This window comes from Marmota flaviventris, chromosome 8 (assembly GCF_047511675.1).
Source record: "Marmota flaviventris isolate mMarFla1 chromosome 8, mMarFla1.hap1, whole genome shotgun sequence".
NCBI lineage: Eukaryota > Metazoa > Chordata > Mammalia > Rodentia > Sciuridae > Marmota > Marmota flaviventris.
The window spans coordinates 56,487,858-56,513,659 of NC_092505.1; the positions used below are offsets into that span (position 1 = coordinate 56,487,858).

General features: G+C 35.4%; 1 protein-coding gene across 3 annotated transcripts in view; it reads right to left on the minus strand.

Moving 5' to 3' along the window:
- Positions 1-25,802, minus strand: part of Slc49a4 (solute carrier family 49 member 4) — a 136,472-nt gene that overhangs the window by 13,974 nt on the left and 96,696 nt on the right. For 2 of the 3 annotated variants that reach the window (XM_071615283.1, XM_071615284.1), the window contains exon 8: positions 7,279-7,461. In XM_071615283.1, the coding sequence (XP_071471384.1) occupies positions 7,279-7,461 (183 nt within the window). Of the gene's footprint in view, positions 1-13; positions 665-7,278; positions 7,462-25,802 lie in introns of those variants that run through there. The other variant, XM_027935940.2, reaches the window with a different exon arrangement.

A 25,802-nucleotide genomic window follows, 5' to 3' on the forward strand; every position in this document is an offset into this window, starting at 1 on the left:
TAAAAATGAGGAGTCATATAAGAAATGGCTTTATTAGAAAAAACATGTAGTGTACACGTGGCTAATTTCTATTATCGATATACTGTTGGCTATTTTGTCATTAAAATCTGATACAGGGTTTAAACTTCTTTAGAAGTTAGTGGCATTTCTTCCTATTCTGTCATGTGACCTCAGGAGGCGTTATCTTCATGTGATAGATGCCTTCTTTTCTTTTCATAATTACAGTTTATCAGTAGTTTAGCACTGGCACAAAACACAGAGGGAATTCCTTAGGTAGTGCTGAATGTGTAAGACGTCACTCTTCCAACCCCAAAATTGGGCACAGGTATGCCACTTGTAGAGTTTTAAAATCCCCTATTACCACTCAAGTCCCACATTATTATTACCTAGCAGTAGTTAAATTAATGCAATAATCTGTAACCTAACAAAACCTCTGAATGAAGTTTCTTTCTTCTCCTTTTTTCCTGTTAGATGTGCAATTCCAAGCAAATCTGCAGTGTGCAGTATTGATTTCCAGTCTCCATTCAAACTCCCTCGAGTCTGTGCTATTAAACTGAGACAACCACATCAAGATAAAGTCTGTCATAGGATTCCCTGAAGCACAGAATGAGGAGGAGACTGAGCAAACACGACCCGGGAAGGCACCAGTTGAACCAAGACAACTCTGTAAGACAAAAATGTGCAGTTTTAAGCATTCACGTAGCACTAGCAGATCACCACCTATATGGTGGGAGGAATCTGCTATGCATTCAAAAGCACTTATAATAAATGTACCCTGGAAGGCTTGGAAACTGGCTTTCAATAAACAGTGATGATCTGGAGACTCAGTGATGTGTGTAATATAGGGCTTTCATGGGGAATATTTTAAATCAATATTGGTAATAACTTTTCATCAATTTGTCCACCTTGACTTGGGTTGTAAATCAATCCACTCCAAAGAAAAAAATGATTGCCTTTAAGTGTTAGTTTGTTAATTTTTAAAAATAGTTTTAGTTGTTAATGAACTTTATTTTATTTATTTATATGTGGTGCTGAGAATTGAACTCAGTGCCTCACACATGCTAGGCGAGTGCTCTACCACTGAGCCACAACCCCAGCCCTGTTAATTGTTTTTTAAGTACCCCCTATCACCATCACTCTTGTCCTTGTTTAGAAATGTCTGAATTAAAAAGACAAACAGGAAAATCACCTGAATTTCAAGATAACACTTTTATATTTTGGGGGTTTCTGCAGAGAAATGCGTATAGAAATATGTATAGAAATACACATGTATATGAACCTTTGCAAGTAACCAAAAAGAAAAAGAAATATGTTTCCCCTGTTCATTTTCATGTATTCCTATATGTATTTCTCTGCAGAAATATTAAGTATTAATCACTGAAAAATAGATTAGGAAATATATGGAAACATAAAAACTCAAAAAAGAAAAGATCAATCATAGTTCTCCCCCTAGAGAGACCACTGTGAGCATTCTGGTTTATTTCTTTCTAGTTGTCTCTTCTACTAGCATGAATGGTTATTATGTATGATGTCAATTATAGGAAAACCTACAGAAGTCATTTAAACAGGCAATTCTACCATTACCCGACTTAATGGTATCAAGGATTTGCTCCCTCAAAAATGCTCTTAGGAATTCAGGACTAACAGAACAATTTGGGGCCCCCTCGCCTAACACATTCCGCCCAACCATGGCTGCCCCTGGCTGCTTCCAAGAGCTCCAGGGACCCTTGAGTATCAGCATCTGTTCAGCTTCTGCTATCCCAACACCACATGCCCATCAATCACAAGGCTTTGAAGTGAGCAGCTCCTTGGTGGTAAAGAGATTATTGTTGGGGACACTTCTCTAGATTAATATCCATTTATCATATCCAGTGAAAATGAATAGGAGAAACATATTTCTTTTTCTTTCTTTCTTTTTTTTTTTTGGTCACTTGCATAGGTTTATCTTTTGCTTTGTACTTCTACAGAATGCTAACACTCTTAATCTTCAAAATCATCCTAAAGATTTCCACACTGCTGCTTTAGTTTAATCCATAATTCATATAGCCTAAAAGAGCAATTTATGCTCAGGAATGGAAATCAGAAAACCAACCAATAAAGGGTAGCAATAGTTTTTTTTTCCCCCCACAAAAGCATCCATCTCATCTCTCAGTTACTACATTAAGAAAAGAAAAAAAAAAGTTGGGCATGTTATTCTATAGTGTGAAACAAGATGTATATTTTAATGGCATTTTTATATAAAGCTGTTTCCTGTGCTTTACTTGGATTGCATATAACCTAAATACTCTGAAAAGCTGTGACCTCTGGGATCTTGTCTTTATTCTGATATTCCTTGAAATGACACACCAGACCTTTGTTTGCTTTTATATTAACCATATAACTTGGATTTCTGATGATGTAGTAAAAAAAATGAAAAGAAAAAAAGCAGTAAAATATAGACAAAAGCATATTGTCTGTATTCATAGTAAGAAAGGACACTAATTTCAAGGCTGCATTTTAAGCAACAATTCAAAGAAAGTATGATACTAACACCATGGTCTATGATCGCTAAATCTTAGCGATCATAATTTATGGAAGCCAAAGCAACACAAAGGTGGCAACCATCAACTTGTCGTTGCTCTTCTTCCATTAAAACTTTTAATTTTTAATGGACTGCCAAAACAGTCCATTTATTTTATCAGAGTTGTAAAATTACCCCTTCTACCTGGGTCAGATGAAATCTCTAAAATGCTTCATAATTGCTCTTTAATATCACAGTTTGTTGATTGGTTTCTACTGTGTGCTCCTCTCTGAAAGGCAAATCCACCTTTCAGTAAATCACTTGTCTCAAACAACTGCAAGTGTTCTTTGAAATTTCTTGCCTTTTCAGAAAGCAGAAGGTCAGAGACAGGGAAACAGCTACATTTTCCCACTGAAAACCATTTACAGAAACCACAGTTTACGTGTTCTAATAAGCAGGAAATGGCTTGCTTAAAAATTTAATTTGGCTTAACATTTGCAGAGTCAATCACTGTCCTTTCTGAGCTCAATGTCACAGGATATAATTGAATCAACAGACTCCTGCTCCACTGAAGTGCTCCTATCCCCCCTTTCGTCTGGGAGCAGCTCACTGGCATTCCCTCCCTCCTCTGCTCCCTGGAGGAAAGCCAAATCCACACCCAAAGGCGGGAACACACAACTCATCCCCGCCTTTGTTGGTTCCCTGTCATCCACCATACCACAGTTGGCCCTCTCTTGGTCAATCCGCAGTTAGGCACCACCTGTCCCTCAGTGCGGCGGTGGACTCTGCTAGTGGCGGTGCTTGGTAGGGACGGAACTCATTAGGATTTTGCTCATCTTCTTACCTCTTCCTTCTAGAAGCACCTTGTCTTCCCTCAGTGAGGTTACACTTTCCACTTAGACCACCTGCAAGTGCTTGGTTTCCAGTTACCACCCTCCTTTTCTTTCATGATGACTTAACAAAAATATCTCCATTTAAACCCAGGGTGAGCAGTCAGCTGACACCTCTATATTCCAGCTTAAAAGCCTGCTTTCTTGGTGCCAATTAATTACTCACTAGTTCTTACCACCTCCACACTGCACCACTGTACTTCTTGGACATAAAATTACTTCGCACTACTCCACATCTGTTGAACCTGACCTTTGTTCTCCTGGTAACCATTAGACAATGTCTCCCACCTCGGCCAGGCCCCTAAGTCTTTTAGGTAATGGTGCAACCTCAAAATCAAAGTAAGCCACTTCAAAATCTTTGTATTTTTAGACAGAAATTGATGCAAAGCTTATAAAAAATACCAGATAACACAAACCACATAATATAAAATAGAATACATTTCAGAGCACATAAAGGACATAACAGCATTTGCAAATTGATTTTGTATATGAAGTTATTAGAAAAAAGCATCACTGTGCTGTCTCAACTCACTGAGATTCTCAAAGCAAACACTGTAGGAAGCAACTCAGTTTTACAAATATGTTGATATTAGGGATGAAGATGAAGTAACTTTTTTTTTTTTGAAAATGACCTTCAAAAATCCAAGTCAGAAAAACTCTAGGAAACTTCTGACATGGATTCAGGTACCCAAAGGAGAACTGAAATAGAATGTGCAGATACTGGGACTTGGGGCTCCAAATAAACCAGTGACTTTGGTATAGGAGCCTAAGCCTGAGTAACAATTGCCCTCGATGACAGCAATGACCCTAATCTGCAACAAGTTGCCAGTGGAAACTACCTTGGCTAAGTGAGGCATTCAAATGGATCATTTTGGGGATAGCTGCATAGTCCTGAAAAATTATCTGATACAGTCACCCCAGATAGCACTCCGTGGGTGGGGAAAAAATCCTAGTCAGGAAGCTTAGTAGTACCTTGAGAAGTGACCAAAAGCACTACAGATTTTTATGAATAAAAAATTCAGGACTTCTTCCCAGGCATGGTGTTGTGCACCTGTAGTCCCACAGTACTCAGGAGGCTGAGGTAGGAGGATTGCTTGGGCCTAGGAGATTGAGTCTGGGCAACATAGTGAGACCCTGTCTCTTAAAACTACAAGAACAAAACAAAACACCAAGACCTTCTTAAAAGAAATGAAAGAAAAAAAAAACAAAAACAACCAGGCCTTGTAATCATGTAACTAATACTTGAATTTTTAATTATAACTACTGGGTGAGTTGCTCAAGTTTTAAAATTGCTGAATTATGACATATGAATACTGGCTCAATTGGAAAGAAATTCAGTTTATCATATGAAAATGTTTAGTGTACTAGGTTGCAGAACTAGAATTTATTTTTAGGAAACAGTTTCACAGAATTTTCAGATTTGCTATTTGTATATTACTATATCTCATTCCATAAACAATGGGGGCCTGTTCTGCAGGATTTTTAGGACAGGATCAATTAATCATATGTGAAAAGAATTTCAAGAGTGATTTCATGGTACCAACAACTTTGCCTTAGAAATGTTGATATCTTTGTATGTATTCTTCTAAAAAATTTTTTATTTGTACATGGACATAATACCTTTATTTATCTTTATGTGGTGCTGAGGATTGAACCCAGTGCTTCATCCATGCTAAGTCAGTTCTCTACCACTGACCACAACCCCAGCCCCTCTTTGTGTATATTCTTATACAGACCTACAAATATATACACAAGAGCACTTCTTTAAAACAGAAGCCTAGATATTTAAATTCCTAACATCAACCAACTAATCATCTAGAAGGAAACAAAACAAACACTTGGTGAGTGCCAGCTATTCCTTGGACATATAGGCTCTTTCATACAAATCATCTCATCTACTATCAAAAATGCCAGAGTTTACTGAGACACCCCTGTGTCCCAGAAATTATATTGGTGTATTAAAATTACTATTTCAAATTTCATGAGGTCACAATAATCAGAGTTTAGGCAGAAATCTTTTAATGCTCGTTCAGGTATATATAAGACCATGTGATCAGAAAGCACCTAAAAGGAGGGAAGACTTTTTTTTTTTTTTTAAATCCCAGCCAGATAAATCCCTGATTGTATTTGTAAGATGAGAATTAGTTAAAATGGTGTTTCTTCAGTTACCTAGCAAAGAAACAAAAATATCTGCCTGAAGCATTTGGCCATTGTGAATTTGCTAAATGAGGAGTGGACAATAACTAATAATAGTTACAGTTAAGTTGTGCCAGATATCAGTCTCTGTTGTACAAATCAAAAGCTATAGCTGGACCTAGAAGAGTAACAGATACTTTACTGACTTAGTGAAATGCTCAGGGATGCACGGAGTTTTTCTGCAGTCAGACAGTGCTATGATTTGAGTGTGTCCTCCAAAGATTCATGCATAGGAATCTTGGTCCCATGTGGTGATATTAAGAGATGGTGAGTCTTTTAAGAAGTGGGTCCCAGTGGGAGGTTATTACTGCCCTTCCTCTCTCTAGCTGGCTATATTGCCATATGATTTCACCCTCTTACATATGCTCCCTGCCACTGTGATACCATGCCATGCTATCTTCACTAGAGTTGATCTGATGCAGTCTCCAAAAGTATGAGTTAAATAAACCTCTTTTCTTTCTAAAGTACCCAGTCTCAGGTATTTTGTTATAGCAACAGAAAACTAATATAAATATTTTAGAATAGTTGTCATTATTGGTGTTTTCCCTGCCTTAGATCAATGAATATGTGTTTTTTGTACACTGGAGATCACAAGCAAGATTTATCGGGGAATATCATTGTCTGACATCTACTGTTGTTTGTAAATATTGTAAGGACAACACTCTATTTCTAGCTGATTGGGAAAACCATGTCTACTAGGCCATTTAGCAAACCTGTGCCCATCAGCTAGAAAACTGTTTCTATTGTGCTAGGGGACTTCATAGCCATCTCTGATGTTTTGCCAGGCAAAGAGAAGCAATAAACCTCTTAATTTCCAGGGTGACACAAGTGAACTAGATTAAAACTTATATGTAATAATTGTCATAAGAGTCTGTTTAAAAAGTGAATTGGAAGCAAAGATCATCCAATACCTGGTGATGACATTTTTCCTTACTGGAGACATATTTCCAGGACAATAAAGAGTGGATTCTGTCTGTATTATCACTCTCCTTCATTGTACACCTAACCTGCATCAGGTTTAGCAGAGTTAAGGCCTACTTTATCTGCACTATTGACTTACAGGGACAATCTAGTTTGTTGTTAATTATATTATGATTCTATCATTTGGATGCTTTTTGCATTTAGGAGAGAGTGCTATCCCTGAAGTTGTCCAAAACCCAGGAAGATCTGTTTCATTGCTTTGAAAATTTTAAAAATTTATTGTCTAGTCAGGGAGGTTAACATGGTTATTATTTTAATTATAAGCCTGTCACAAAGTTCTTTATAAACAACGTGGCCTCTTGGAGTGTCATATTTTAGAGCACTTCTTATATTGTGCAACCTCTTATTCATCCTTATGGCTTTAAACTACATACATCCTCTTGACATTAATTTACACTCACCACTAGTCCTCAATAAGAAGCTGAATATTAGAGTTATCTATCTGTCCAGGGAGTAAGTTGGGAAGAGATTTTTAAAAATACAAATGCTCAGCGTCCATCAGGTTAATTCAGAAACTCTGGGGGTGAGGATGAGGGTGCATGTAGGCTACAATACATTTCAAGAAACATAATTGTGGATTTTGTTTTTATTGGCATGTGAATACTCACATAATTGGTTTTAGTGAGCATTCTCCATATAAAGTTCCTATATTAATGCTATGAACCTCTACAATAACACATTGAGATAGCAAATAAAAATCAAATTTCTTACCTGTATGATAAAATGTGAGAAAAAATAAAAGTACTCCCATGAACATATTACTTAAAAAAGTGACGACTCCACAAGTAATTCCTTCTGGAACTGGGTAGACAGTTTCCACAAAAAGCTCAAAAAATATAGGTACACTGCTATTCAAGAAAACTCCCAGGAGAATACAGGAGGCATACAATGTCACTGAAATAAAAACACAAACATTTGAGTTCCGTAGCAGCAGCAATGAGTCAGAGCAGATAGATCTTCTGAGTGTTCTCTTTCCTAAGTACCAACTCTGGAATCCCATCTCTCTTCAGTGGTAGTTGATAATGCTGGACAAAGTATCCTACATTTATCAGCTCTTGGCTCAGATTTTCTGGAATAAGTTTGGAAATGTTTTGTTGCTGAATTATTACCAGTTTATTTGCTTTACCTTTCTGGTGGCTTATTCCATAGCACTAAAACAATATGCCACTGTAAAATAATTAAAAGAACTCTCCTCTGTCATACTAAATCTACTCATTTTACAATTTTAAAGATAGCTTAATATCTAAGAGTAACTGTAAGAAATATTAAATGTAACTGAAAATTATGCATTTAAAGAGACTGGTTCATAATAGGTTTCAAATACAAAATAAACATCATTCAGTATGCAATTCCTAGAGAAATGATTACAATAGGATTAGTTCTCAATTTTGGAAAGAGTTTTGTTTCCATGATTTCTTTTTAAATAAGGAACTCTTTCATCTAGAAAAACATAAATTTATAGCAATCAAGATTCCAGATCAGCTCCTCAAGTTCATTAACACAATTCTGCAATGAAATCTTGTGATAAAGTATGTTATTCATAATATTTAGAGAGGAGCAACTCATTCTAAAAAATTTCTTCCTTGCTAATGACTATCTACAAACTTTCACTAATTTGAAGGTGAAACCAGACTCAATGAGGGAAACTGATTCTATTTAGAAAACTAAAACTGACACCTATATCCTAACAAAGACATCATTCTAGCTGATAAAAAAGAGTAGAATTTATTCTAAGCTTAAGGTTATAAGAAAAATATTTTTAAGAAAAGTATTTGTTAAGAAAAAGATCCCCCTCTCCACTACCTTCTCCTTTCTCTCTTTGGGGTACTGGGGATACGTTAGCCCAGAGGCACTTTACCACTGAGCCAATCTCCTGCCAGTTTTTAGTGTCGTGAGACTGGGTCTCGCTAAGTTGCTTACGGCCTTGCTAAGTTGCCGAGGCTTGCTTTAAACTTTCGATCCTCCTGCCTCAACCTCCCTGAGGATCACAGGCATTTGTCATGGCACCCAGTTAGAAAAATGTACTTTTATAGGGACTGCAAGAGGTAAGGGAGTGCCATTATATCTGTTATGTACTAGGTTAATGGAGCACATCAAATCCCCAGAACTTACCATTACTGATTATAATCATTAATAGTCAGTCCATGACATTGTCAAAGGGGTAAAAAAAAAAATAGTACCCATTGACTTCTAACAGAATTCCTCTAACCTAGCTGCTGCATCCCTCTCCAATTACACTGTGTCTTTATTTCCAAGACTATGAAATATTTAGTACATTCTAATAATGTAAATATATGGTAATTACTTTGACTTCCTTTTATTTCTTAAAATAGTAGTCATGAAAATAGGAAATAAAAGAATGATTTAATGAAAAAAGAACATACTGCTGGGTAATACAGTGACCAAATTATTCACAGAATTACATGGGAAGCACTGCATAGTAATATAAATACCATTTAAAACATGACATAATTTTGAAGACACTCTTAAAAACAAAGCACAACCTACCATCTTGTGATCACTATATATTTGCTAGACATGGATCACACAAATCAATGTACTGTACTAACACGCAACTCATTAGTGTACATTTGGAAATCTAGGGATGAAATATCACTGGTGGCTTTTATAGAGTGCTTCTGCCAAAACACTTTACAATAATATATTGATCAGTCAGTGGTAATCAGGCCAGAGAGGACTACTGACCAAATATAGTTGAGCCTAGGAGTTTAAAACAAGCAAAATATTGAAATAGATGACAAGAAAAATCAAGCTTTTAGGAACCAGTAAGTGCTATTTCTGAGTATAGATTCATGAACCACTGATGGAATTCGCTGTTTTGATAATCCATTCTATGTTATTTTGTGTTATTATTTCTGAAGGAACTTACCCTACATGTAATTGTAATCAGGCAAATTAAAATGAAATAATTAAAAAAATCACAATCTATATATAATAGAATTATATATGGTAAAAGAAAGAATGAAAATATAATGGTACAGCATAGTGAAAGGGGATTATTGGTATAGGGATTTGAAAAAAGAGATTTGATTTTGCTGCTTTTTGTCAAGCTTGGTACAAAAAAAAAAAAAAAATGAGACCTGGGATGTGTGAGAAGGTAGAGGCTGGCGAAGCCGAGGCCTTGCCTGGAACCCCTCAAGACCATGCAGCTCCGTTGGCCCTCATTTCATGCTCATTAAGAATCTCTGAATTTTGGGTTTCTAGGTATTTAAATTCTGGGAGTGATTTGGAAGAGGGGCATAAATAACTGTCCTTGGAAAGATAAAAATTTCTATAATGTTTAAACTTTGTTGATTAAGCTATAAATAGTTCATCTTTTGGTGAGCAATTTGGAAATGACTATCAAAACAAAATAAATATGCTTACTCTTTGAGTCAGCAATTCTACTTCTAGAAATTTATTGTACAGCTATGCAGGCATAGGTACACAAAAAACACTATCAAATATTGTTTGTAGTATGAACAGATTAAAAACAAGCTAAATATCTATCAGCAGGGAGTTGGTTGGTTAAACATTCATGAAACATTCAAAGGTACACTGAGCAACCATTAAAAATGAAGTAACAAGCTGGGGATGTGGCTCAGTGGTTAAGTAACCCTGGGTTCAGTCCCCTATACCAAAAAATTAAAATGAAAAAAATAAAGTAACTCTGTAAAATACCAATATTAAGGGTATCTAAGATACATAAGTGAAATTTAAAAAGGAACTGAAAAGTATGTTTTAAATAAAAAGAATGATGTGCATCCTTTATCTGTTTGTAAAGGTACAGTATTCTCTGTGAAAAGGCAGAAGAGATTGGCCATCAGAATTGTCGCTAGATGGGAAGCTGGGGGCCACAGAAGAGAAACTTTTCCCTTATACTATCTTTCTACTATTAGAAATTTTTACTATATGAAGATTTTATCCATTTAACAAAATAGAGACATTTCATTGCAAACTAATACACTGACATCTGATACAACTCCACTTCAAGTGTTTGTTAATTCCTTAACTCAGACGGTTTTCACTGGATCCCAAAAACTTCATGTCCACCTAGGAGCAAATATCCCAACAAAATCCTTAAGATAAATATTTCTACTTTACTTATTAAAATTCCTATAATGTGTAGGTTTTAGTCAGCTTTTTTTGCTGCTGAGACTAAAGGACTTGATCAGAACAATTGAAGAGAGAGAAAGTTTTATTTGAGGGCTCATGTTTTCAGAGGTCTTAGTCCATAGAAGGCTGGTTCCATTTCTTGGGGCTCAAGATGAGGCTGAACATCATGGCAGAATGTGTGGCAGAGGAAGCAGCTCACATCATGGTGATCAAGAAGCAGAGAGAGAGATACCATTCTCCAGATACAAAATGGGTAAATACCAATATAGGTACATACCCCGTAGCCATGCCCAATTCCCACCTCCTCCAGCCACACCCTACTACTTCAATTAATCCCATGAAGGATCAATTCACTGATTGGGTTAAGACTCTTACAACCCAATCCTTTCTCCTCTGAACCTTCCTGAATTGTCTTGCTTGTGAGTTTTTGGGGGACACCTCACATCCAAACCATAACAACATAGTAAAAAGGGGCTATTATAGGTGGGATAAATTATATGTATGATAAATGGGTGATATAACTATTTTGAGGCCAGTAATAAAAAAATCGGGCTGGGAAAAAAACTCAAGTTGGGAATGTTAACTCTGTGGTAGAGCACTTCCCTAGCATGTGCAAGGCCCTGAGTTTGATCACCAGTACTGCTGCATTTAGCTGCCTCAAACTTGGTATTTGCTTCTTTTATTAATATAAAAGCGATAACCAAGAGAGTTTTTAAAAACATTGCATGGATATGCTGAAATCATTTGAAATCATTGCAGAAACTAAAAAATCAAAATAATTTACCACAGGAAAGGGTTAAATGAAGATCTTCAAGATTAGAATGGGTGAAAGACAGCAGTGTCAGGACTGATTTAATATATTCCCCAGTGTTCTGGGACATGCATAAAGTAGAAGCTGATTGTTACAAGTCTGAATTTGACTTCTATTTGAATTTTCAGTTTAATGTCTGATATATCCAGTGGGTGAATGTCATCTGTTGAAAGCCCGGCAGACAAGATAATTTCCTGCTCGTCAGAGAGAGTTCAAACCATACGATCCTTAAATATTTCCATGACTTTCTGTAATGCTGATACTAAAATTATAATAAACTGCCTTTCAATTAAAAAGTCAAGGCAATTTAGCAGAACAAAACATAGCTGAAGTGCTGATGCAGATTTTTTTTTCAAAGAAGCTAATGACATTTCCTGGGTCCACAATTTAGATTGCAAAAAACAAAATCCTGTTTAGCACAAAATCTAGTTGCAAAGGATGAATTTCAACCAAATGAATTAGACCATAAGCCTGAAAGTTCTCATTCCCATGACAAACCAGATTATTAAACTTTAGGGAAAGAAAACTATTTTTATTAACTAAAACACTCAAACCTTACATGATAAGCAGCTATAAAACAAGTCACAAAATTCCAGTAAGAGTCATTCCACTTGGCAGCTAGAGAGTCTCAAGACACCATTAATAATAATAACAACTCAATAATCTTGGAGTTATATAAATTTTCAAAACAGCCTTCATTTTTATTTGATCATCCTCTCAACTCTTTGAGGCAGGTAGATTAACTGATCAAAGTTCTGAAAGTCAAACATAGCTTATTTAGATACAATGTGAATTAGTAGTGTTAATAATAATATAATTAAGTCTTACAGATTCTAGCATGTTTTCTGCCAAGTCACAGTATCAGACTTAAAAAAAAGAATACCAAGGCTTGGTACTATTTAATTCAATAGGATTTACACAAGTGGCATGCTCCCCACATCTGTATTCAACAGGAAAGCTGGAAATGATTGTGCATAAGATGGATGACAGAATCAAAAGTAGAGAGCATCAAAAGGTTACAAACAAAAAGATGAATTTTAATCATGATGAATGCAAAATGGGTTGAAAATTATTGCTTAAGTATGTAAGAGGGAAAGCTTAGCTCGTGCCTGTCTTCAAAACTATTTGTCAGATGTCTGTTTCATGTAAGCTGCTACTCTAGAGCAGTAAACAGACACACTCTATCTTGAAATCACCCCCAATCTGAAGGAATATGACCGACACCTTCTGGCTCAGCAGCCACTTAGATGTATAGTGTTAAGAAAAAGCTGTCTGATAATGAACATCAATAGCTTCCCAGCCTCAGGTGTGAGTGAAGCAGAAAGTGCTAAGGCAAGGAAATCTGTTTTAAGAACTCTGACACACTAGGGGAGGTTAGACAGAGGAAACAGGTTGGTCAGTGGTTTGGAATCCATATCCAATGAAGAATGGCTATTGACCTGCGGGTGTTTAGATGAAAGGCTAAGGCCAGACAGGACAGAGATCTTCAATGTTTTGAGGGCGATCATGGAGGGGGAGGGAGAAGACTTGCCCTCTGGAACTTATTGCTCCAAATCAATTGTAATTCACTGGTGGGGCAAGATAGTTTCTAGGATCTGGGGCTGACCAACTTACATGCTAGGTACTACGTTCCCTTGTTGGAGATACTCAAGATGTAGTTCAGATGAACACTCATCTGGGATGTTGGAAGAGATTCATTTATTGAATGATAATTATATCAGATGATGATAACCTTACTTATCAGAGTAAGGTTCAGTTAAAGAGATGAGTAACAAATATAAGTTCATGTAGCAAGGAGAGCTTAACCAGGATATAAAAAATAAAATCTTATAGGTACTTCCAGATGGATGAGAATAGATTTGTTTACAATTTTATTAAGAAATAAGAAACACTATAAAATAACCCAACAGATTTTAGTATGAGTTATCTTTTTAAAAAAAATTTTAATTGATTTTTAAAAAATAAATGACAGCGGAATGCATTACAATTCTTATTACACATATACACACAATTTTTCATATCTCTGGTTGTAGATAAAGTGTGTTCACATATATTTGTGTCTTCATACATGTACTTTGGATAATAATGTCCATCACATTCCACCATCCTTGCTAACCCTCTGCCCCCTCCCTTCCCCTCATACCCCTCTGCCCTATGTAGGGTTTGTCTATTCCTCCCATGCTCCCCTCCCTACCCCACTATGAATCAGCTTCCTTATATCAGAGAAAATATTCCTATCAGCACCTCTGCAGAACTACCAGACTTCGCTCCACTTCCATGCAGGTAACTCTGCTACCTACCCAACAGCACAACGCCATTGCCCGGCTCCCCACACCACACTAGACACCCTAGCGCTAGAAGCAGTCCGCCTCCATCTAGTATGAATTATCTTAAGGATTAGAATTAAGAAATTTCCCTAAAAGGTTTATAATATTAACACAATGTATAACCTTTCAATATTGAGCATACTCATTGAAATTTATGATCAAGTAGGAAAGTTAACTGCAAATTATTAGATTAGACCTTTATTGTTATAACTGTTTCACCGTCTAAATTAAACTTGATATTATAAGTGAAAATATTTCTTTTGGAAATAAAGACACATGTGTAAAGAAACAGTAAGTAGTGGTAATAAATATTCACAATGTTAACTACATAATTTTTGCATAGGTTTTGAGAATGTTGAATATATACAATACCTATACACACACATAAATATACACAAATATACATTTCTATATCACTGAGCTGTCCTTCTCTTCTGTCACATTTTCTTCTTAAAAAACTGACTGCTGTAGCCTTCAGAAACTACCATTAATTAAAATATACTGTATGTGTAACTGTGCTTACAGAAGAGTATGGGGCATATTCTGCCGCCGTATTCATCAATGGCTATGATTTTCTTTCTCTGTTATTAATTTGCAGGTGTCCTTGTTTAGCCTCTTTGTTTGCATACTTCAATCCTATAAAGGTAGACTGCTACATTTAGAATCCCTCATGGCTGAAAGGTAAAATAATTACCTTGAAATGAAGTGTAACTAATAATCCTTGGAAAGAATGGGCCTAGAGTATAGACTGGTTGTGAAATCAGATATCATTGGTACATGCTTATCAATAACTTTCAAGTTCCCAAAGAATTATTTATGGTTATAAAGAAGACAGTGCACTATTAAATCATGGAATGCTGACTGATCACCTGGTCAAAACCTTCACCTGCAAGAAACATGAACTCTGCTGGAAGGCTTATTCTCTTATTGAAAGTCTCCATGATCTGAAGGCTTATTATCTTAAAGAAAGATCTACACGATCTTCCTTGAATGTCCTTTGAGCAGTTCATGATTCTTATGTAAGAATTTTCACAAATCCATTCTCTTTTTGTAATACCTATGCTGCTTTTCCTTTCTTGAGCAGTTAGTTATAAGTAACAGTTACTTGAGTTCATAAAGTTAAAAAGAGTAGTTAAGGCTTTTAGCCATCTTTTCTCAAAGCTTAAGTTCTCTAATTTCTCTGTGTGTGTGTGTGTGTGTGTTTGTGTGTGTGTGTTTGTGTGTGTGTGTGAGTGTGTTGTCAGTACTGGCCTTGAACATGCTAGGCAAATGTTCTATCACTGAGCTATATCCCCACCCTCTACCCCTTAATTGCTTTAATAATGTGCATCTCTTTAAGCATATTCATTATCCTTTTTTTAAAATTTTCCTTTTCACCCCAATTTGGGCATGTGTATATTTTTATTTCTTTGAATGTTATTAAAAAGGGACATAATTTTCATTTATTTAAGGTAAAATACATAAAAATATAACAAGAAGATTACTTTTTAAAAATTTATTCTAATTAGTTATATAACAATAGAATACATTTATGCAATTTGATATGCCATACATAAATAGAACTTAATTATTTTTTCTGATTGTACATGTTGTAGAATCACATAGGTCATGCAGTCATATATGTACATAAGGTAATAATATCTGTTTCATTCTACTAACCTTCCTACCTCCACACCCCCTCCCCTTACTCCCCTCTACTTAATCTAAAGTAACTCTATTTTTCCCTAGCTACCCCCCTCATTAACATCTGCATATCAGAGAAAACAATATTTGGCCTTTGTTTTTTGGTATTGGCTTATTTGCTTAGCATGATATTCTCCAACTCCATCCATTTACCAGAAAATTCCATAATTTCATTCTTCTTTAAAGATGAGTAATATTCCATCATGTGTCTGTGTATATGTATATGTATATGCATATGTGTTTAAGTTCTCTAATTTCTCTCTGTGTATATACACACATATATATGTGTTTTCATCTGTTGAAGGGCATCTAGGTTGGTTCCATAGTTTAGCTATTGTAAACTCAGCTGCTATAAACATTGAAGTGGAATTTTTTGGATATTCTAAATAAAGAGTCATGTCATCGACAAACAGTGATGTCTGAGTTCTTCTTTACCAATTTGTACCATTTTAATTGCTTCCTTTTAATTGCTCTGGTTAGAGTTTCAAGGATGATGTTAAATAAAAGTGGTGAAAGAGGGCATCCTTGTCTAGTTCCAGTTTTTAGAGGGAATGCTTTTAATTTTTCTCCATTTAGAATTGTTGGTATTGGGTTTAGCATACATAGCTTTTACAATGTTGAGGTATGTTCCTGCTATCCCTAAAATTTTTCTAGTGTTTTGAATTTGAATGGATGATGAATTTTGTCAAATGCTTTTCTGCATCTATTGAGATGATAATATGATTCTTGTTTTTAAGTCTATTGATATGAAGAATTATGTTTATTGATTTCCATATGTTGAACCAACCCTGCATCCCTGGGAGGAACCCCACTCGATCATGATACACTATCTTTTTAATATGTTTTTGTATTTTATTGAGAATTTTTGCATTTATTTTCATCAGGAATATTGGTCTGAAGTTTTCTTTCCTTGATGTGTCTTTGGTTGTGGAATTAGGGTGATACTAGCCTAATAGAATGAATTTGGAAGGATTCCTCCCTTTTCTATTTCATGAAATACTTTAAGGAGTATTGATGTTAATTCTTCTTTTAAGATCTTCTAGGACTCAGTTGAGAATCTGTCTGGTCCTCGGTTTTTCTTAGTTGGTAGGCTTTTGGTCGCATTTTCTTTCATTACTTGAAATTGATCTGTTTAAATCATGTATGTCTTCCTGATACAGTTTGGGTAAGTCACTAGAAATTTGTTGATGTCTTCAATATTTTCTATTTTATTGGAGTATAAATTTTCACAATAGTTTCTAATTATCTCCTGTATTTTAGTCATATCCATTATGATATTTCCTTTTTCATCACACAGTTTAGTAATTTTAATTTTCTCTCTTTTTCTTGTTAGCGTGACTAGGGGTTTATCTATTTTATTTATTTTTTTCAAAAAAACAGCTTTTTGTTTTGCCCATTTTTTCAATTGTTTCAATTTCCTTGATTTCAGCTCTGATTTTAATTATTTCCTGTCTTCTACTGTTTTTGGTCTTGATTTGTTCTTCTTTTTCTAGGGCTTTAAGATATAATGTTAAGTAATTTATTTGTTGATTTTTTTATTCTTTTAATGAATAAGCTCAATGCAATAAACTCTCTTAGTACTGCCTTCATAGTATCCCAGAGATTTTGATATGTTGTATCAGTATTCTCATTTACCTCTAAGTATTTTTTAAAATTTCATCCTTGATATCTTCTACTATCCATTCATCATTCAATAGTGTATTATTTAGTGTCCATGTGTTACAGTAGCTTATATTTTTTGTTTTATCATTGATTTCTTATTTCATTCTAGTATGATCTGATAGAATGCAGGGTATTATCTCAATTTTTTTCTATTTACTAAGAGTTGCTTTGTGGCATAAGATATGGTCTATTTTAGAGAAGGATCCGTGTGCTGCTAAGAAGAAACTGTATTCACTCATTGATTAATGAAATATTCTATATATGTTAAGTCTAAATCATTGATTGTATTATTTAATTCCATAGTTTCTTGGTTTAGTTTTTGTTTGGAAGACATGTCCAGTCATGAGAGAGGTGTGTTAAAGTCACCCAATATTATTATGTTGTCCATTTGATTTTTGAAATTGACAAGGGTTTGTTTGATGTACATAGATGCTCCGTTGTTTGGGGCATAAATGTTTACAATTGTCATGTCTTGTTAATGTATAATTTTCTTAAGTAGTATGAAATGTCCTTTTTTGTTCCTTCTGATTAACTTTGGCTTGAATTCCAGTTTATCTGAAATAAGGATGGAAACCCCTACTTGTTTATGTGATCCATATTATATTTTTTTCCCCATCCTTTCACCTTCAGTCTATGGATTCTTTGCTTCTGAGGTGAGTGTCTTGGAAACAGCATATTGTTGGGTCTTGTTTTTAATCCAATCTGCCAGTCTATGTTTTTTGATTGATGAGTTTAGGCCGTTACATTTAAGGTTATTATTGAGATATGATTTGTATTCCCAGTCATTTTGGTTTATTTCTGGTTTTTAATTTGAACTTAGTTTCTCCTTTGATTGACTATTCCTTTAGTGTAGTTCCTCACTTTGCTGGTTTTCACTTTTATTTTTTACTTCATCATCATGGAATATTTTGTTGAAAATGTTCTGTAGTGCAGGTTTTCTAGTTGTGAATTCTTTTAACTTTTGTTTATCATGGAAGGTTTTTATTTCATCTTCAAATCTGAAACTTAATTTTGCTCAATATAAAATTCTTGGTTGACATCCATTTATGTCTAGTCTGTTGGTGATGCTTTCCATTGAATTTATAATTTAGTTATTGGTTCCTTCATTTCAAGTATTTCTGCTAGTTTTTTTCATAATTTCTCTTTACTGATCTTTTACTTCCTATATTCTTTTTGATTTTACTCTGTCTACCATCCTTTACTTTGCAAATCAGTTTAACTATATACATTCTAAACTCCTTCTCGGATATTTCCTCTACTGTGTTGTCAATGGATTCTGTTATTGGAGCATCTTGGTTTGTTCGGGGTGCTTTATTCCCTTGTTTTTTCATGTTGTTTGTGTGTTTTCCCATCTAACAGATGGATCTGAGGCATACAGATTCTACCCTGTAGACTTATATTGTCCCTGTAGGTTTCCAGTACCTCGCATTTAAGGTTGACTAATATCAACAACACCCAGTGTAAACAATATGTAGCCTTAAACTTAATAGCTCCCACTAAGTTGTCTACTGATTTCTCGTAATAAACAAAAATGATGAGTTCAATCACTGTCTACAATATAAACAGGAAATTTGTTAATGGATTTACAATTTCAAATGATAGACAAAAGAGAGAACAGAAGTAGTGTAGGACATGATGATCATGAGGGAGGAAGAGAGAAACTAGAATTAAAATTCCACAGGAAAAGTGGAAAAGGAACCAACAGAGATTGGGTGTTGGCTAAAGAAAAGATAGATAATTCAGGAAAACAGAGGAAAGGAAGAAAAAAATTAAAAAATATAAGAATATACAACAAAACTGCAAAACACCATTCATATATCACCGTCCTCAACAACAAATTCATGCATGAAAAATACCTTGCTCTGATTATGGTAGAGATGTTAGGGAAGAAAAAAATAAAATAAAATAAATCTCGATGGAAAATGGAACAACTGTCTCCATCAGCATTTAGTAGTTTCTCAGCCCCGTCTCTGACTTCTCACAGGATTGCCAGACCCGGCCTGGCCCTCACAGACCCAGTCACTATCCCACTGATGTGGGCTTCAGATACCCCAGGCTTAGCCAAGTTGCTGCTCCACCTTGCAGAGAGACCACCAGGGATACACTCACACAAAAGAATGATCCTGAGAAGCAGCAGCAATATGGTGGCACCAGCACTCCCAGTGGGAAGATCCCAGGCACAGCCAAACCCACAGGCACCCTGACACTGGATCTCCAGGCCCTGGCCGTCATCCCCAGACAGAAGCAGCTGCACCCTAAGATGGTGGTGGCAGCAAACCTGCTGGCACCTCAGCTCCCTCCTGGCTGGCATGCCATGATGGATGTGGCTGCATGGAATTAAACCTGTAGTCTCCCTGGCAGTGGACCTCTGAGAGGCTGTGGCAGCGGTAGTGGTAGGGGATTAGCGTAGCTGACAGCAGGTCAGAGGCTGATGTAGCAGTGGCAGTGGGTTAGTGGCAGTGGTGTCATGAACAAGAGTATTACTCTTTAGTCTAAATATGTCACATATCTTTCAATACAACTGAGTGTGCTTCCTTTCTTTAAATAGCACTTGAAGTCACCTTGTGGCCAGCTGTTGCTCCCTAGGGGATTCTGTCTAGCTAGACATCTTTCCTTACCCCTTACTCTGTATTTGTTTCTGATGTCACCATTGTGGCCTTCTAGTAACTTTAGATGAAATTAGATGAATTATCTCTCCCATGGCAACTTCTGTCAAACAGTCAAATTATATTGTTTCAGCAAACTCAACACCAAAGTGCTAACATTTTTCAAAATGCCATTTTCCTAGCATTCAACTGTAGTAAAAAATGACCATGTGAGTTGTGGCTAACAAGGCTAGATATCTCATTCTCAGATAAGGTGAAAAATGTGTTTTCATAATTTTGTTTATGGTATAAGCTTCAAGATTTTGAACTGCATGTTATCTAGTCATGAGGTTATTTATTTGCCCTATTGTAAGTACTTCAATTAATTAATAATGCAATTTTAAATACAAAGTTTACCTAAGGGGGGGAAAATGGTATACTGTTGATAGTCTCTAAGAAGATATATGTAAGCAAGCACATATATCAACACAGAATGCCTTTGGAGAGAATGTACTGACCCAGTTTTTCTTCTGCAGAGATGGCAACAGTTATACTATTAAGATTTGTGAATTCTCTGATAAGCGGATGCTGATTCATAATGGGGAGAGGGTAGGGAAGAATGGAGGAACTTTGGATTGAGCAGAGGGGAGTGAAAGGAGGGGAGGAGGTGTGAGGATGGGAAAGATGGTAGAATGAGATGGACATTATTACCCTATATACGTATATGGTGTGTGACTGGCGTCATGTGTGTCTGCATCGTGTACATCCAGAGGAATGAGAAGTTGTACTCCATTTGTGTACAATGTGTCAAAATGCATTCTGTTGTCATATAGAACTAATTAGAACAAATTAAAAGAAAAGATCAGTGGACTACAGGAAGATTGCAATAGGTAGTTTAATGAGATAACAGTAGTACTTAATAACACAGGTTGAACAAAACTAATTTATACCAGACCTTAAACTATACTACAGAGCAATAGTAACAAAAACAGCAGGATATTGGTACCCAAATAGACACGTAGACCAATGGTACAAAATAGAAGACACAGAGACAAACCCACATAAATATGGTTATCTCATACTAGACAAAGGTGCCAAAAACATATTGGAGAAGATAGCCTATTCAACAAATAGTGCTGGGAAAACTGGAAATCCATATGTAGCAGAATGAAATTGAACTTCTATTTCTCACCTTGCACAAAAATCAAGTCAAAGTGGATCAAAGACTTAGACATTAGAACAAAGATCCTGTACCTAATAGAAGAAGATAAAGTAAACTCAAATCTTCATCATGTTGGCTTAGGACCTGACTTCCTCAACAAGACTCCTAAAGCGCAAGAAGTAAAATCAAGAATCAATAAATAGGATGAATTAAAACTAAAAAGCTTCTTTTCAGCAAAGGAAACAATCAATAACATGATGTGAGCCTACAGAATGGAAAAAAAATATTTACCACATGCACCTCAGACAAAACACTAATTTCCAGGGTATATAAAGAACTGAAAGAACTTAACACCAACAAAAACCAAATAACCCAATCAATAAAGGGCTAAGGAATTGAACAGACCTTTTACAGAGGAAGAAATACAACTGATCAAAAAACATGCAAAAATGTTCATCATCTCTAACAATTAGAGAAATGAAAAATCAAAACTACTCTTAAGATTTCCTCCCACTCTGGTCAGAATGGCAATTATCAAGAATACATGCAATAATAAATGTTGGCAAGGATGTGGGAAAAAAGTACTCTCGACTTTTTATTAGCTTTTTATTTATTATGTTAACAGTTACAATCATGCATGTACAGTCATGCACTGCTTAATGATGGGACATGTTATGAGAAATGCATCATTAGATGATTTTTGCCATATGAACATCAGAGTATATGACACAAAGTTAGGCAACTGAGACACCACTAGGTGATGTCTTATTATGGGACCACTATCATATATATTGTCTGTTTTTGACTGAAACAGTGGTACGTGGCACAGAAATGTATCCCAAACACTTTTCATGTGGATTCTTCTGATATATAAAAACTCACAATAAAAATAATAAGAAAGAGGAAAAGACTAGATATTTTCCTGATTAAAATAATAATGATCAGTAAAAAAGAAACATGAATTTGCCATTTCTGACTTTAAATACCAACCTAAAGATCTAATTTGTCTATAATTAGACTTCATAGCAAGTTTCCTTTCATGAAACCTTTCACTTAAAAGGAATTAGATCAGATTTTTACAAAGGCAGTAAGAGTGTTTGTGATAGATTTATTCAAATTCTCCATTGTTGGGCTGGAGTTGTGGCTCAGTGGTAGAGCGCATACCTAGCACCTATGAGGCACTGGGTTCAATCCTTATCACCACACACACATGAAAAAAAAAAAAAAAGATATTGTGTCCATCTACAACTAAAAAAAAATTTTAAAAATTCTCCATTATTCCACTACAATGTGCCATTTTTGCCTTCCTGTACCTAGTGCTGAATAATGAAGAGACACTGTGGTTGCTGACCACCACTAGCAGTTAAGTCCTATTTACTAGGGCTCAAATGCAGGTAACACACACTCCATTCATTCATTGATTTCTTAGGGTCTGTACTCAATACCAGAGTGGAGGGCAGAATTTATAAGGTACAAATCCATGCTCCAGATGTTCAGACTGGTAGGAAGAATAAGACACAAACTCAAATAACTACTATCAGGAAAGATATGACAATTTAGAGAAGGAAATGAACTAATCTAATTCTTTACCCAGTGCATTGATAAATTAAAACTATATCTTTCAGAAACACCTAAATGACATTCAAAAACTGACCTGCAATTGAAAATGACCGGAAAATTTATAAATCTCCTGAAAGTTAAGGTGGTCACATCAAACTCAACCTTTCAATTCTGGCTTTGATTTAATTTAAAATTCTGCTTTTCTTACTATCCAACATAATTATTTTCAACAACAGACTGGGAAAACATGGTCTTGACCAGGGCCAATCACACCAATGTTCTTTCAAGATTTAAAAAGACATAGAGTTTTCAAATATACATTTCCTGTAAAAGAAAAACATGGTCACTACACAAACCCAGACAAACATGGAGGTAGTAGGAAATTATATTTACTAAAGCCTTCACTCAGAGACAAAACTGTTAATTCTGTCATGTTAAATTGAAAACAGCTAAATTTTAATGAATAAACTATCTTATACTGAATATTCTACACTTAATTCAAAAGAAAGAAATCTATTCATCATGTACTCACAACTATGTTCTTGTAAAATTCACAGATGCTTTCTTGACATAGAGTACCATGAGAAAATCTAAGTGTAATACCACGGATAAGAAGAGTTGTAAACTAAAACTGTTCTACCAGAATGTCGTCCAACTGCTAAATTATAAAATTATACTGGAATAAAATTTAAAAAATTTGTGGCCCAGAATACTTGCTACAACTGCTCAAAACACCAATGTAGGCACATTGGCATATAAATAATGCACGGTGTGTCTAATTATTACTTCTCATGCAAAGCAATGTGCATACTGAAGAGAGGACTGCAGGCAGGATGGGATAAGCAGAGGATTCTAAATCTTCTTCGTTCTTAGCATTCTTAGTGTTCCAGTAATTTTTTCAAGATGTGCCAAGGCCAAAAGAAGTAGCTAACATTTCTGTTAATTATACAGTTAGGCCCCAACAATTTAATAAATATATGTGTCCTAACAATTAACTAGCCATTTGAAAAGTAATACCCATAAACTGAGAAAAATACAGTTTTATTTTGTTCTTAAGAATTTAAGTGTTTTTACCATCATTTCTATCTAGATTTCATCTATTCCTCCCACGCTTCCCTTCCCTACCCCACTATGAATCAGCCTCCTTATATCAGAGAAAACATTTGGCATTTGGTTTTTTGGGATTGCCTAACTTCACTTAGCATTATCTTCTCTAATTCCAATGTGATAGACATTATTATCCAAAGTACATGTATGAAGACACAAATTGGTGTGAATATTCTTTATATACAACCAGAGATATAAAAATTGTGTATAATAAGAATTGTAATGCATTCCACTTCATATATAAATAAAAAATTGATAGAAAAATTTATAAGTTTTTTTATGTTATTGTATTTAAATTTTAAAAAAATTGTTAATGGACACAATGTTTATTTTTTATGTGGTGCTGAGGATCAAACCCAGTGTTTCATGAGTGCTAGGCAAGTGCTCTACCACTGAGCCACAATCCCAGCCCTGTTATTTTATTTTTTATACCTTTATTTTATTTATTTTTATGTGATGCTGAAGATCAAACCCAGTGCCTCACACATGCTAGGCAAGCACTCTACCACTGAGCTACATACAACCACAGCCCCATTATTTCTAAATGACCACATTACTTAATAATGGGATGTGCTCATCTGTTGAGCATTGTACAACTTCTCAAATTTGGAAGTGAATTGAGTACCACCACCCTCATTTCCTGTTTTACACTGATTTTATGCTTTTTATCACAGCAATTACCAAAAAACTAACTTTGCAAAATATGTGTACAATGTGTTATCAAAAAGAATGCAGCATAGTCTACTGCTGACACTGGGAACTTCTTTGGAGCAGAGGTTCAATTGACTTTGCTGCAGTACTCAGGACAGCTGGTGTGTTGAAGTCCCCCATGATTATTGTATGGTGGTCTATTAGACTCTTGAACTTGAGAAGAGTTTGTTTGATGAACATAGCTGCACCATTGTTTGGGGCATATATATTTATGATTGTTATGTCTTGTTGGTGTATGGTTCCCTTAAGCAGTATGTAGTGTCCCTCTTTATCCCTTTTGATTAACTTTGGCTTTAAATCTATTTTATTTGATATGAGTATGGACACTCCTGCTTGTTTCCGAAGACCATATGAGTGATATGATTTTTCCCAACCTTTCACCTTCAGCCTATGTATGTCTTTTCCTATCAAATGCGTCTCCTGTAGGCAGCATATTGTTGGGTCTTGTTTTGTGATCCATTCTACTAGCCTGTGTCTCTTAATTGGTGAGTTTAAGCCATTAACATTTAGGGTTATTATTGAGATATGGGTTGTTCTTCCAGCCATATTTGTTTATTTCTGTTACTAAACATGGTTTGTTTTCCTCTTTGATTATCCCCCCCCCTTTACTGTCCTACCTCCCACTGTTGGTTTTCATTGTTATTTTCCATTTCCTCTTCCTGTAATGTTTTGCCAAGGATGTTTTGAAGAGATGGTTTTCTAGCTGCAAATTCTTTAAACTTTTGTTTATCGTGGAAGGTTTTAATTTCATCTTCCATCCTGAAGCTTAATTTTGCTGGATACACAATTCTTGGTTGGAACCCATTTTCTTTCAGTGTTTGAAATATGTTATTCCAGGATCTTCTAGCTTTCAGAGTCTGTGTTGAAAGATCAGCTGTTATCCTGATTGGCTTACCCCTAAATGTAATCTGCTTCCTTTCTCTTGTAGCTTTTAAAATTCTCTCCTTATTCTGTATGTTGGGCATCTTCATTATAATGTGTCTAGGTGTGGATCTCTTATGATTTTGCACATTCGGCGTCCTGTAGGCTTCTAGGATTTGGGATTCTGTCTCATTCTTCAAGTCTGGGAAGTTTTCTCGTATTATTTCATTGAATAGATTGCTCATTCCTTTGGTTTGGAGTTCTGTACCTTCCTGTATCCCAATGACTCTTAAGTTTGGTCTCTTTATGTTATCCCATATTTCTTGGATGTTCTGCTCATGGTTTCTTAACAGTCTTGCTGAGCTGTCTATGTTCTTTTCAAGTTGAAATACTTTGTCTTCATTGTCTGATGTTCTATCTTCTAAGTGTTCTACTCTGCTGGTAGTATTCTCAATTGAGTTCTTAAGTTGGTTTATTGCTTCCTGCATTTCTAGGATTTCTGTTTGTTTGTTTTTTATAACCTCTATCTCCCTGTATAGTTGATCCTTTGCTTCCCGGATTTGTTTGTGTAATTCATTGTCGAAGTGATCTTTCATTGTCTGATTTTGCTGTCTAATGTCTTCCTTGATACTCCAGATCATCTGAAGCAT